General features: G+C 45.9%; 1 protein-coding gene across 4 annotated transcripts in view; it reads left to right on the top strand.

Moving 5' to 3' along the window:
* Positions 1 to 15,257, top strand: part of PALM2AKAP2 (PALM2 and AKAP2 fusion) — a 497,146-nt gene that overhangs the window by 129,838 nt on the left and 352,051 nt on the right. For 3 of the 4 annotated variants that reach the window (XM_061163447.1, XM_061163445.1, XM_061163448.1), the window contains exon 2: positions 3,284 to 3,329. In XM_061163447.1, the coding sequence (XP_061019430.1) occupies positions 3,284 to 3,329 (46 nt within the window). Of the gene's footprint in view, positions 1 to 3,283; positions 3,330 to 6,877; positions 6,993 to 15,257 lie in introns of those variants that run through there. The other variant, XM_061163446.1, reaches the window with a different exon arrangement.

The raw sequence follows: 15,257 nt of genomic DNA, 5'->3' as shown, positions 1-15,257 counted from the left end.
TCCCTAACCCCTACCTCACCCCATAGATATTTAATTCTATGCATGTATCCAGAGAAATGTGACCCAGGAGATTCTGATGCATATTTCTGATTAAGAATCATGTCTTAGTTTTCCCCATATCCCACAGTATCTTTACAAACCATTTCTATTTTTCTGAAGTCCCACAGTCCCATCTATCTCAACCAAAGGCATTTCATCAGCTGAGAAAACTAGGCTTCTGATATATGCTCACTCAACTTCTCTCTCCTTCAACTAAAATGTCTTCACCTTTACTCATTCCATCTTTTGTCCGCTTTCATTTTCCCTTCTTTCCAAGGCTAACCTGGCCACCAGGGCTTGTCTGAATGCCCTCTGCTTTAATCTGAGACCTAACACTTATCTTCCCTTTTGACTGTGTCTTTGGTCTCACTTCCCTGATACCTAATTCCCTTTGACTCTGAAACATTCAAGTCTCACCTCATCTAACAACCCTCTAACTTGCCTTTGCTTCCCATAGACCGCCTCCAGTTCTCCCCAACACCGTCATCTTCCATATCCAAAGACCTCAAAGGAGTATTTTGTACTCAAGGATGTGCCTTTCCCACCTCTCATTCATTCTCAGCTCTCTGTCACTGCTTACAGGCTCACCCTGTACACACACAGCTCTTTCCATGTCACCCATGGCTTCCTGGCTGCCCAAGGCTCTTCTTAGTCTGCATGATTTTTTTTTTTTAAAACCTCCCCAAACCATCTGACCCTGTTGAAAAGCCTTTTTTTCCCATTGTGATTTTTCATAGAAACATCCATCTTGATTTTTTTCCTTCTCATCCTCAGATGACACTTCCTCAGCCTCCTTTGCTGGGCTTTCTCTTCTTGTTGTTTGTTCTGTTTTCTCACTCTGGCCATTCACATTTCTTTAGCTAGAACCACAACGTAGATGATAGCCAGATGTATGTTCCCAATCCTGATTCTTCTATCTTGAGATGCAAAGCTTTCAAACTGGTCACTTCCAAAGGTGCCTAAGCCCTTTGCTTAGGCATCTCACCTTCCATCATGCCTTTTAAAAATGTATCATAGTAAAATATACATAACATAAAACTGATCATTTAAGAGCACGGTTCAGTGACATTAGGTCCATCACATCATTGTGTTCTTCTAATTCCTTTTTAATATCTGTATCACCGGAGGGGAAGGGACCACTTATTCACCACTGAGGCTTGCCTTCGCTTCATATGACTGGCTGAGCCTGGTGCCTGGTGGTTATGAATGCGGTCTCTGGAGGGCCTGATCTGAGCTGAAATCCCAGCTCCATGACTCTGACTGAGTCCTTCTCCCTCTCTGGTCTCACTTCGCTCATCTTGTTATTCTCTGCCCTAGCTGGGTACACAGTCACTCTGCTGAAGTAATAACAGCTTTGTTTATCTGTGAGAAAACATCCTCAAAAGACTTGTCCTCCGGGGCTGGCGCTGGAAGTAAAGAGAAAATGCAGCGTTTGAAGAAAGTGATGGGTCTTAGCCAGAAAGAAGTTCTGGATATACTGGAGAGGGATGTCAAATCTGGTGTTGGCTTGGATTTATGACCCAAACAGCTCCACCGATGCCTGTTTTGAAAAGAAAGGGAAATCAATCAATCAGTTAAACTGTTTCAGTCTTTGGGCAGAGTAGTAATTGCTCTTCAAGTGACAGGTGAAACCTCCCTGAACGTTGAAAAGTTGATTTAGTAGAAATTGTAAGAATTTTCCCAGGATAGAGGTAATTTAGAGAAATTTGATGTGCATACCTTTAAAAATGCCTTAAGTCTTGCATTATCGGATCCAGCACCTGAGTAGGTCACATTGGTTTCTCCCCCATCCTTCCCCCCTCATGTTTATTTCATTTTATGGAAGAGAGTTTGCTTATGAATGTTGGAAATTCTAGCGGCCTCCTCCTGGATGGTAAGAGGTATTTTGTTTGTTTTTACCTTTTATTTCTGTTTAGACTGGATCTTCTCCATCTCTTGTATCCAGCCCAGGACCTGGCATAAAGGATGCACTTTAGTACTGTCTCCTGTTTTAGTAAACTGAAAATGAAAGTGACTCAGCTATGTCCGAGTCTTTGGGACCCAGTAGACTATACTGTCCACGGAATTCTCCAGGCCAGAATACTGGAGTGGGTAGCCATTCCCTTCTCCAGGAGATCTTCCCAATCCAGGGGTCTAACCCAGGTCTCCCGTTTTAGTAAAGAAGAGGTAAAATATTGTAGTGACCAGATCCTACTTTTCCTTTCAGAGACTGAGTATAGAAGTAACAATTCTCGGTGTTTCAGCCCAGAACATTGCAGGATAATATTAAGAACAGATTGCCCTTTACAAAGCACCTTTATATACTTTATCTCATTTAGCACTTCCCTTTTCAGATGAGGAAACTGAGGTTCAGAGTGGTTAAGTGACTTGCCCAAGGCTTTACAGCTATTAAATGGTCAAACCTGGCCAGTGGAGCACCTGTAACTACAAAATCTGCACGTACAAACTCGTGGTTGTCTTTCCAACCCACGTCTGACCCCACAGAGGGATGGCCTGTGTTCAGCTGTACGCTGTCCTTGGCCAACTTGACCGCTGAGGATCCTGCCATCTGAGGCATGTGGGCGAGGCAGCCCTTCCCAGTGGGAAATGTCCCCCTTGTCGAGTTCAGGCTCTTGGCACAAGCCAGAAGGCAGGACGTGCTAGGGCCCGGCTTTCTACCTGAGGCTTTGGGGCTGGCGTCTGCAGGTCCCCAGTGAGCACGTGTCCACCTGGGCGCACCAACCCTGCGCCCTAGCGGCTCCCCTGCGCCCCGGGTGCCCACCCGCACGCGCGGTGCCTGGCCGCTCCCGGGGGAGCCCCCACTCCCTGCGGCTACAGCCCGGTGGCTCCCGCCCGCCTAGAGCCGCCCGGGGGCCGTGGCCGAGGGCCCCCCACACCCCAGGGGCGGAGCGAGGCGCGGAGACGTCAGGGCGGAGAACCAGCGCGGGACGAGCGCGCCCTCCCGGCGGCAGCCCGCGGCCCACGTCCCCGACTGGCGCGGCCGGCGGCCGGGAGATGCAGGGAGCGGCAGCGCTGGGGCGCAGCCAGGCGGCGGGCCGGGCGGGGGCCAGACGCTGAGCGGGGCGAGCCAGCGGCGCGCACAGCTCTGCCCGCCACCCCCGGAGCAGATCCCCGGCCGCCCGTAGGCTTTCCCTGGGGTTCTAGCAAAGCTCCCCACCCCAGGGTGCCCATCAATTTCCTGGGGTGACTACAGCGTGTGTTTTGTTTTTCTTTCTTCTTTCCCTCGCTGTGTGCCCTTCTCCAGGATGGCAGAGGCGGAATTGCACAAGGAAAGGCTGCAAGCCATAGCAGTAAGTCCACTTTCATTTTATTTTCTTGCTCTATTGTCCGGGATGGGAAGGGACCCCCCGTCCTGCGGGGCCGTCGACATTCCAGCACAGTAGCCACGGGACATGTGTTTTGGGGGATAAAAGTCTGTCAAGGCTCAGCTACTGCGTTTTATTTTATAGTCTGTAGATGGAAAGCCCCAGGGCGCGCTTTGGGCTGGGGATTTGAATGTGGAAGATTGGCTTAGAAATAAGATGCTTGCTACTGGGCTTTGGGGAAAGACCAAAGAGAAACATGGGGTGGGAGGGGGGACAATTCCTAGAATGTTACCACCCAGTGCTCACTAATACTTTGACTTCAGATGCTGGAGAAGGCGGGAACGGTCACCAAAAACCGTGACTTCCACGCTTTTTGCGGAAGCTGTTGGTCTGCTAAGTGAAAAACCAGCAGTCCACTCCGCTGCCAGCCACGCGGTAGAACCTCCTCCCTGAAACCGAGAGTATTCATTTTCCCTGTTCTGTTTGAAATTGACAAGGGCACTGGCACAAAGCCACCACCTTGGGTGAGAGGAAGGTCTGGGGACTTCTTGGAACAACTGGGTCCTTGGAATAATATTCTGAGAGAGCCGCCTTCTTATGTGTGGTTCCTCAACCTATTTTCAGCATACAAAGGAACAACCAGTTTGAGCAAAGTTTCTGCGCACTCTCAGAAAAGTGTACCCATGTGCATCTTGAGTTTAAAAGAGAGCTCTCCAAGGCTGCCTAAATTTGAGTGGTCCTGCCCCAGTGTTGCCAATGATCCACAGATGTGGTATTTTTACTAGAGCCACCACAGCTGGATTATATATTTCTTTAGTAGATCAAGGAATGACTACTGCTGCTCTATGAAATAATAGCAATTAAAAGAGAAGTTCTGTTGACACATTGGCATAAAAGAATCTCCAGACATTCTTCTACCTAAGTAAAAAAAAAAAATTTTTTTTTTTGGTCCAGGAGTTCCCTGGAAACACACATGAATTTGTTGGAGAAACAGCATGTAATGTTTTGGAAGCAAAGTATATTAAAATGTTTTCAAAATCCTTTGGACGGATTCTTCACTGGGAAATGCACACAGGCTCTTCTTTTTCTTTTTAAAGATGCATTTGATGTGGTCTCTGTGGCTCTGAGACCCTCTTTATCAAAGTCTTCTAATCTTAAATGTCTTGGAGACTTCACAGCTGAAGCGAGAAAGATGTTTGTTGGCATTGTTGACTGCTATGGCTTTTTTTGTCTGTTGGGCAATCTTTGAACTTGGTGATCAGAACTCAGGAACGCTTCCCCCCCTCCCGCCCCATCTTTTTTTCCTTTCCCTCTGAGCGTGTGTATTTTGATGGTTAGTGAAGTTGTTTTCTAGAGTTTGTGGCCAGGCAGTGTGGCCAGTATGTCATGAACTGGGTAAGAATGGAGATATTCAGTTCTCGGTGCCATGTAGCTGGTGGATGTTTTATATAAACTGAATAATAGGCTGCTTTAACTGTCCGTGTAGTGGCTGCTCCAGAGAGCATTCCATTGCTCCCATCAGTGGCCGCTGAAGGTTTCCAACAGTTGTCACATTTTCTGCCTTTGCATGACCAGCTTGTCTGGATGCCTGAGGAACAGCTGGGCCTCATGAAAGGGCTCGCTTTCCGAACAGGGAGCCAGTAGCAGCTCACACTTGGGCCACCCTTTTCCACGTGAGGCTGGGTCATTCCCAGCAGAGGCTAAATGGATTTTTGAGAAGGATCTAGCCAGTCTTCTGGGATTCTTACGCCCATGCAGTTGTGGAATTGAGTTTGTCCTGTACTTGGGAAACTGTTAATGATTCTCATGAATGATTCTGCCTCAATGAACGTGTCTTACTGCAGATTTTCTAACAGCAAATTAACTCTGTGTGTGTGTGGGGGGGGGGTGGAATTGAGAGAGGGGGTGGAGGCTATTCTGTACCCTGCTTTGACCTAATGCATACTCTCCAAATTTTGCAAACCCTGAGTCTGTCTGCCACCTTCCTAGGGTTCTCAGGGGACCCTAAGGAGCTCATAAGCCTGCTCCCAGAGCCTAGTCCTCCTGGAGTCTCTCTGGAGATGTGAAGGAGGAAAAGCATGACTCTCTATCTCTTCACCAACTTGGCTCCTCTCCAAGAGGAGATTCTCATCTGTAGGTTCTTAGACACTCTTCAATCTACACCTTGGTCCCTTCATCTGTAAAGAGGGCTCATGAGTTCTGCTCCAGGGGCTGGCTGTAAGGTTTAGATATGGTGCAGGTGAAGGGCCTGGCATGCAGGGGCCAGCCGATGATCTTCAGCCAGAGCCCCCCATTCCTGTCTACCCTGCTGCCTCGTCCTGTGAGGGTGAGAGGCAACATCTCTGAAACAGAAAGAGTCTGAACGGCCTTCTGTATCCTCTCCTTTACTCAACTGAAGGCCAGGGCTTGGCCCAGCATCAGTTCCACCAGCTGCTCAGACCCAGGTGCAGTGATATGACTGGAGGATCCAGCCATCCAGCAGGTTATTTATAAAGGGTCGCCTTTCGGAAGAAAGTGGCAACGTCAAAAAGTCAGTGTCCCTAAGTTTCAGCCATCAGAGGGAAGACTTTACTCTTTGCACACTCAAGTTCTGAAAAGGACCGATGTCCTGTGACCTATGTCACATGATCATTGACAGGATTCCCCCTGCTGCCTCCAGGGGATGAAACACTCAGAAACTATAGTGCTTTAATTGAATCTTCCAGTTGAGTCCAGAGAATAATCAATGAGAAATGATGAATCTCATCCTATTTCCTGCCAAAAGAGGAGCAAATCTTGACAAGTGTCTCCACTCCCAGGCTCTCATTCCATCAGTAGGGATGTTCCCAAAGCTGTAATTTTAGGAGAAAGCAAAATAATTCTGAGGCAGGATGAATGTGGCTTGTCATTCCAGGGAATAATAATACAATTGCCATTTATTGACCATCTTCTATTCAGCAAGGCCCTGTGTGTCATGGTTCTTTCCTTAACCTCAAGTTAATGGTTTAGCATAAACAATTACTAGCCAGGGGAAGGAGTACCTATGCAAATAAGCACACAGGTGGAGCAGGTAAACCAAGGAGCTGTAGAAAACTTACCCGGGGAGATGTTTGAGCGGGTCTTGGAGATTTGGTATAATAAAATATAAAATAACACAAATACTTCCCCATGAACAGAAGGAATTTATTTACTTGTTTGTTGTTAGTTTATCATTTATTTGGAACAGTTAGTAGAAGAAAGGGAAAGCCAACCACGTGAAGTTAAGTCAGTAGCCAAAGGCACTAACTCAGTAATGAGACTCAAGTGCATTTTTAACACAGATGATGTCATTTAATCCTGATGAGCTGATGGGGGAGGAACATCTAGATTATCCATGTTTTAAAGAGCCCAACACAGAGAATGTCGAAGCCAGGATCAGAACCCAAATTGCAGGGCCCTGGAGCCTGTTTATTGACCACTGCCCAGAAATGCACCCCCCAAGATGGTGGCAGCATCTTGAGCTCCTCCCACGAGCTCACTGTGTGGGTGGTTTCAGCAGCCCCTGTGCGAGCGGATGAGGGAGAAGCAGACTGATTCAGTAGCATCGGGAAAGGCTGAGACAAACCAGGAGGCCACATCCTTTTGAGAGTCTTCCAGCGCATGGAAATACCCGGTGGAAGCTCTAACCAAGTGAGTAACCCGTTCCCTCAGGGAAGAACCCACAGCAACTCAGTACAAACCAGTTTTCCGGGGAGGATGTTGTTATGTCTGCACGTCACCAGAAGAGGCTCTTCCTTGGGTTCAGGTGAAGATAACTGAATGTTTCAGAGATTGTCTTGAGCAAAAACCCTCAGAGAGGTCTCAGACCATATGTGCTGAGGTGGCGCTAGTGGTCAAGAACCCACCTGCTAATGCAGGAGACGTAAGAGATTCAGGTTCAATCCTGGGTTCGGGAAGATGCCCTGGAGGAGGGCATGGCAAGCCACTCCAGTATCCTTGCCTGGAGAATCTCATGGACAGAGGAATATGGCGAGCTACAGTCCATAGGGTCACAAACAGTCAGACATGACTGAAGCGACTTGGCACACTCACGAGATGCCAATCCAACCTACACTGTCTTTTTAGGGTATTTGGTCGCTTATTAAGAACTCGAACTCTGGAATAATAAAAACAGTCTTTGGCATTTGGGTAGCACTTTACAATTTACAAAAACCTGCATGTGTTACCTTAATTCTGAGCTGTGCTAGGCAGGGCTCATTGTCTGCACTTTACAGTAGAGTATTCAGAGGTGTCTGGGCTCACAGTGACAAGTGGAAGGGTGGTATCTCTCTCCTGACTCCTGATTCCTAGTATTGGTGGCATGTCTAGCTTTGGGCAGGGGGGTGCTCTGCTATGGGTGAGAGGTGCCTCTAGGATCCTTCAAATGGGGGCGGGGGGCAGAGGAGAGGGGGTGAGCTTTGGGGTATGTGGGTCTGGATGTGCCTCTGTGGAATCTGCCCTTTGGGGATTTCACTTTGGGCCCCTCTCCCTCTTAAAACTCTCCCCCAGGGGATACAGTTAGTGGCCTGTGGCCTCCACCTGCTCCCATGTTCTGTCCTGAGAAGGCCTGGATGTAGGTGGGTGGCTTAGTCTGGCTCTGCCCTGTACTTGCAAAGAGACAAGGCATTTCCTTGGCTTCATCTCTCAATGTCGTTCTTGCCTGAGCCTCTGAGCAGTTGGAATGTGGACCAAAGGCTCAGAAAGTCAGTCAGCCTGCTCTGATCCAGGCCACTTGGGTTGGCCTACCTGGCTCGGGTAGAAATCCTGGCTGCCGTTCGCATGTAATCCAGTCCAGCCTAGCTTCTCAGGTCAGGGGTCCCTCAGAGGTTCCAGAGACTCAAATCCAAGACTTATAGTAACACAAACTGTGGTTCTTGGCGAGACCATCCCTGTACATGTCCCCTGTGAACCTCTGTCATTGGCAGGCAGCTGCTAAAAGGATGGGAGAATTGAAGATGCCAGCCATTCATTTCTTCATCTTCTTCCACACAAATGGTACCCTGCTTCTAAAAGTTCAAGCTGAAGTTTAAAATATGGTTTGCTCAGGGCAGTGGTGCTGAGGAAGGGTTTGCAGGACTGCCCAGTGGATAGGTGCCACTTAGGGCATGTTCAGGGTCGTTGCCAGGTCTGAGAGTGCCAAGGTAGGCCTTACACAAATATGCCCAAAGGTCATACACCTCTCTGACCAGTTATTTGTACCTCTGAGTATTTCAGGCTTTAGCTTCTTGGGACAAAGAGCAGTTGCTCTGGCAAGTGCCCTGTGAAATAGACCAGTCATCATTTAAAAAGCCAAGCAGGGGGGCTTGTGGGTTACGATTTGTCAATATTTAGAAGAAATCCAGGGCTCAGTAATAGCCCTTCTACATTTCTCTGGGGTTTTCCAGTGCTTTGGGGACCCCCACTGTTGATCCTTTGAACTACCCACATTTCATCACTGATCCTTCTTGAGGATGTTGATCAACTTCCTCGGCAGTAAGAGTTGGTCCTCATGTTGAAATATTGACTGAGACAACAAATGGCATTGATGCACAGACACAGTGGTCCCCAAGGCTGTGAGTGCCTTGCAGTCTGGCAAGTAACAAGCATGGATTCTGGCCTCCGAAAGCCTTGGCTCATATCCCGGCAGCCTTTCTATTAGTATCTGTGTGACCTTGCTTTCCCTCCATTTCCTCATCTATAAGGTGGGGATAATGACAATACCAGTCTCATAGAATTGTTTTGAAGGTTATTTGACAGGTTTCATGGGAAATACTCAGTGCAGGCTTACAGAAATCACTCAACAAAAGTTTTCTTTTTATAGTATGTGAATCAACATATCATAACTCATACATTTTTGAGGAGAAAATGGATGCAAAGGGTGAAAGATGAATTCTTTTCACCTCAACTGGTGAATTGCCACACTGGGAAATTTCATGAATATAGTGACACCTTTGCAGTGCAGGAGGATACTAATAATAACAATGAAAAGGACTGTTTACAGTGAACAGGATTTGCAAACCCAGAAGGACCTGGGAGTCAGCATGTAACATAAATGAGTGACACAGATTGAATGGGAAATTGTGAGGACCTGAAGAGAAGATACCACTTCTCAGTAAAGGTACAGTTAATTTATACCAGGTGTGAACGTGGGTCCTATGTTGTCACATCCACTGATTCTCAAGAGAAGCCAGAAATCTTCCTTTTTAAAATAGGAGAACTCCCATTTCAAAATCAACTGGCTTAAAAAAGTTTTTAAAAATTTGTGGGTGAAACAAAATTTCTTTTGGTCCACAGGTTGACCTCTCATGACCTCCAGATATAGGTAGAGCTTTGAACTTTACACTGTGCTTTCTTTATGCATGGACTTATTTGGGTTTCACAAGGATGCTATGAAGTAGTACTACCAGTCCCCATTAGAGCTTTCATGATGTTACAAAAGCAGGGTGCCTTTTCAGCAGGGCTTTGTGAGTTTGGTGTCCAAATGTTTGGATCACTGGGAAAAGTGCATATTTGCTATATCTGTTGATATTAAATTAGCTCTTTTTAACCACTGACATTATTATAACTCAAAATTCATGTCTAGGTAGATGATGGCTTTCTCAAAATTGACAGTAAAGCTTAAAATACAGCACCTTGATGTGGGAAATTCCACTATCATAGAAGCATCTTTAACAAGATAGTCAGGACTTCCCTGGCCATCCAGTGGTTAAACCCTTGCCTTCCAATGCAGGGGGTACAGCTAAGATCCCATATGCTTCATGGTAGAAAAACCAAAACATAAAAAACAGAAGCAGTATTTTAACAAACTGGATAAAGACTTTGAACATGGTCTACATAAAAAATTAAAAAAAAAAAAAAGGTTAGGCAAATTTGAGCTGTCACATGTTATCAGGTGTTTGAGACGATTTTAATATATCAACCTTGAATAACAGACAATGTAGGGTGATCCAGCTGGGCTCAGGACTTCTAATAATAGCAGTGACTGCTACAGGACAAAGACTTTTGGCCAGCAGTGGTATAGAACCATGATTCTCAAACTGCAGTACATTAGGATCACCTGGAGGACTCCTTAGAACACAGATTGCTGGGTCCTCCTCCTAGAGAGTTTGATTCAGTAGATCTGGGGTAGGGCCTGGGAATTTGCATTGCTAACAAATTCCCAGGGTTTGCAGTTCCTAGCTGCAGCTGCTGTTCTAGGGAATACACGTTGAGTACCACTGGTGAAGTGATAGAAGACCAAGGGAGATGATGGCCTGGGTCTTCGTAAGTATCACACACTCACTGTGACATGCCCAGGAGTTTGTGAACTATGGATATCTTAAAGAGATGAGATGAATAAGACACCAAATTCAAGCGGGCTATAGTCCCTGAGATCACAAAAGAGTTGGGCGTGACTAGTGACTAAACAATGACAACAACAAACCTAGCTCAGTTTGAAAGTGATGTAGCTGTGTCCCTCTTACATCAATTGGCTGCTCAAGAGATCTTGTTTGTCTTGGGTACTTGTTTTAATCTATTTGCGTGCGTGTGTGCTAAGTTGCTTCAGTCACGTCTGACTCTTTGCAACCCCATGAACTATTATAGTCCTCCAGGCTCCTCTGCACATGGGATTTCCCAGCAAGAATACTGGAGCGGGTTGCCGTTTCCTGTTCTGGGAATCTTCCCAAGCCAGGGATCAAACTCGTGTCTCTGGCGTCTTCTGCATTGGCAGGAGGGTTCTTTACCACTGAACCACCTGGAAAGCCCAGATGATACGTGTATGATGCTCTAGATGGAGAAGTCCCGGAGCAGATCAGCCAGTCAAGTCTTGTAGCAGCCTCTCCAGCCTGCAGGCCTGATTCTCAATGCAGCTGCTTCTCTTGTGGGCAACTCTAATAGGAGGCCAGGGCAACTGAGGTTCACTTACTAAATGATGGTTAGTGATTCTCCTAAGTCAGTCTGGGCGCACAAGCCTGGCTTGTCATTGGCGTGTCAAAGAGGTGTTTATTCTCGCCAAGATGTCCTCCAGTCTTCCCTCATCCTAATGGTAGCAGCCATTGTGCAGACCAAGGCTTCTTATTCAGATGATTTCAGCCTCACCCAGACTCTTATTTGTCTTAAAACACAAAGCACAGAGGCCACATGTTGCCGGATGAGACCTAAAAGAAGATGAACGGGCTGCCGGGTGATGGCCGCCCAACACGAGGAGCTTTGTGGAGGAAAGTTTGCACATGAGCACTGTGGGTTTGGGCGAATACCACACAGCTGAGACCTATTTCTGGCAGGAAATGCCGGCAGAAGCAGAGGTTTGTGGGGGTGGGGGTGCGTGTTGGAGCTGCATATGCCCTTGGTTAATGGGTATGACAGCCTTTTCCATTAGCCTCATGTTGAATTAGAATCCACAAAAGGAGATTATTAAATACACAGACGGACAGAGACAAGCCTTTAGTCTATTTACATAATGCTTGAACGTGTATTAAAAATACTTTGGGGCCAGTCTTTGACTCTAGTATCCATGTTTCTATAGCATCCTCTGAGCTTAGCTAGAAGAAGGAAAGAGGGAACCTGGTCCCTTTGCCTTGCATAAAATGGGAGGGGGAAAGAAAAGCCACATGCGCTCCCAAGATAAAAGCCCTAGCAAAGGCTATGAGCCAGACCTCAGAACACATCTTCCTGCTCTTCGTTTCCCCTCTGGCAGCCTATTTCATTACCCTGCGGGCTTCCAGGCTCTTGACAGTCTGTGCACTAGCAAGATGTCTTCAAGGCATTTGTAAAACCTGCCCTTAGTTTTTCTCTGCATGATACTGATTTACTTACTCTTCTAGGTGGGTGGGATTTTTCCCCCCTTCTTCTAAATTATAACCAGTCATCTGAGGATTCACTTTATTTTTAAAGTCAGGGCTGAAACTTAAAACTTTGAGGGTTATAAAAAATGTTATTCTTAACAGAAAAACATAGGCTTGAAAACTTAACCCCTTGGTGGGAGCTAGGGGATCCTCTTTCTTGGAGTTTGAGCATTGATGCCAACAATTTTTGAGACCAGTAAATATCACATGGGGCTTTCAGGCTTGGGACCTGTGATGCATGTATGTCCTTATGTGATGGAGAGAGAAGCCGGAGGCATGGGGTCAATTCAGCAGCTCCCCTCTGGGCTTCTGGTTCATCTTAAAAAAAAAACAAAAACAAACCCCCACAAAAAACAGTATGGTTGAGGATCATCTTTATTGTTAGTGATATATTATTTTACCTTTTTATTTGGCCATTCTGTGTAGCATATGGGATCTTAGTTTCCCGATGATGGATTTGACTTGTCAGCTTGGGTTGATGATACTTGCTGCTTCTAATGGGTCAGGAAATGGTTCAAAAATTTGCCACAGTGGGACTGTGAGACATGTAGATTTGAAAAGTGGAAAAGAGTGTAGAGGTTCATCAAGAAGTTAAAAATAGAACTGCCATGTGATCCAGCAATTTCACTTCTGTGTATATATTACAAGGAAACAAGATTACTATCTTGGAAGGACATCTACACTCCCATGTTCATTGCAGCATTGTTCCCAGTAGCCAAGAGATTAAAACAACCTAAGTGTCCATTGACAGATAATTGAATGAAGAAAATATCTAGAGTGGAGTATTATTCAGCCTTTATAAAGAAAGACATTCTGCCATCTGTGACTAACATGGATGGACCCTGGAGGGCATTCTGCTAAGTGAAAAAAGCCAGACAGAGAAAGATAAATACCTGTAATCTCACTTATATGTGGCATCTAAAAAAATATTGAATTTATAGTAAGAGAGGAGAGTGGTAGATACTCGAGGGTAGGAAGTGGGGGAAAGGGGAGATGTTAAAAGGTATAACTTTCAGTTATAAGTTGAAAAAATTCTAGAGGCCCAATGTATAGCATGGTGACTATGGTTAAAAACCATGTTAGTATATACATGAAATCTGCCAAGAGAGTAGATCTCATGTGTTATCATTAAACACACGAAAATGGTAGCTGTGTGAGGTGATGGATATATGAATTAGCTTAATTATGATCTTTATTTCCCAATGTATATCAAAAATATGTTGTACACTGTAAATATACACAATTTTTTTTCAATCATACCTTAAAGCTGGGGGAAAATGATCCATTAAAAAAAAAAAATGACCTGGAAAGCTTGAAGCTAGTATGAGTGGCCTTGAAAGGAAACAATGCTTATCCAGGAAACACACACACTATAGGTAGTGATAAGGCCATCATCTGAGTGCTCATTTTTCTTTTCCAGCTGGTATGTAGGCAGCCGTGCTCATGAACAGTGAAATCTGAGCATATGTATTCAGAATTTAGTGCTGGTCATCAAATAAAAGCTGCAGCAAAACCCAAAAGATATTTAACAATAACTGAGATAGGTCTGTGGGGATGGGTCAGAAGGCAGGGCAGGTCCTGGGAGGCTGGCTGTTGATATACTCTCTAGGTTGTCATACAAAGTGAAGTAAGTAAAAAAAAGAGAAAACAAATACTGTGTATTCATGCATATATGTGGAATCTAGAAAAATGGCAAAGCAGAAATATAGATGTACAGAACAAACTTATGGATCCTGAAGGGGGAGGGGGGAGTGGGATGAAATGGAAGATTGGGATTAACATATATACACTATTGATAGTCTGTTGAGGGCTTCCCAGATGGCGCTAGTGGTTAAAAAACAAAACAAAACAAAAAAACCCCCTGCCTGTAAATGCAGGAGACCAAGAGACACGGGTTCGATCCCTGGGTCAGGAAGATTCCCCTGGAGAAGGTTATGGCTACCCACTCCAGTATTCTTGTCTGGAGAGTCCCATGGACAGAGGAGCCTGGTGGGCTATGGTCCTTAGGGTCATAAAGAGCAGACACAGCTGAAGTAACTTAGCACGCACACATAAAATAGACAATAAGAACCTACTGTATAGCTCAGGGAAGTCTACTCAATGCCCTGTGGTGACTTAAATGGGAAGGAAATCCAAAAAAGGGGATATATGTATATATATAGCTGTTTCACTTTACAGTAGAAACTAACACAGCATTGTGAGCAATAAAAATTAATTTAAAGAAGAATATACTCTCTAACTCTACCAGCGACTAGAAATAAGACTCTGGCAGCCGGATCACTCCCCGTCCTTATTCACACGGGAGTGAGAATGATGAATGTCTGATCAGCATTGGGTCTGATGGCCATGATGAAGAGGAAGTGCTGGCCTTGACAACACAGAGGCGGCGGCTAAGGTGAAAGTAATGTCAGTCCCTCAGTCACTGTTCTCTTCCCTTCCTGCCATCCTTGCTTTCTGTCCTGACATGTCCCGGCCTCTAGAGGATTCCTGTTCTCATCTGCCCTGAGCTCAGGTCCAGAGAGAAAATCTTGAGGCAGAATGGCTTATCAGTGAGGAGGACAGGAGGGGTGCTCAGGGCTCCCCTGGGCTCCCCAGGGCTCAGAAAGCAAGTCAAAAATTGCAACTTGATCCTGTAGCTTTCTTTCAGTGGGAGGAGGGGTCTCCCAGTTCCTGAGAGTTTCCCCTGGGCCGGACAGCTGGCTGAATGCCTTCTGTTGGGCATTAAAACCTCAGTTGAGCACGGGTGGCAGGTTGATGTGGTGGCCGAGCTTGTGGGACTCTGGTGATTGGAGAGAGCAGGCTCCCCATGAAGTACTCAGCTCCAGCTGATGGGCACTTTGTGGAAATACAACTCAAGGATCTTGTATTCTTCAAGGGCATCTGGAAATCCAGTTTTTGAAGGAAGTCTGTTGATATTTATATCATAACCATTGAAGCACTGTGTGGGCAAACCAAACACAGGTTTTAATCCAGTGTGGGCTGGATTCATTCCTCACCCCTGACCCCTTCCCAATCCCCACCCCAGGCCCCCAGTTTCCCACTTCGCCTTTCACAAGAAGATTGTATTTAATCGTAAAGCTGGTAATATGTGGAGATGACAGGGTGATAGTAT

Source organism: Dama dama, chromosome 16 (assembly GCF_033118175.1).
Source record: "Dama dama isolate Ldn47 chromosome 16, ASM3311817v1, whole genome shotgun sequence".
NCBI lineage: Eukaryota > Metazoa > Chordata > Mammalia > Artiodactyla > Cervidae > Dama > Dama dama.
This window is presented reverse-complemented; position numbering and strand designations above follow the sequence as displayed.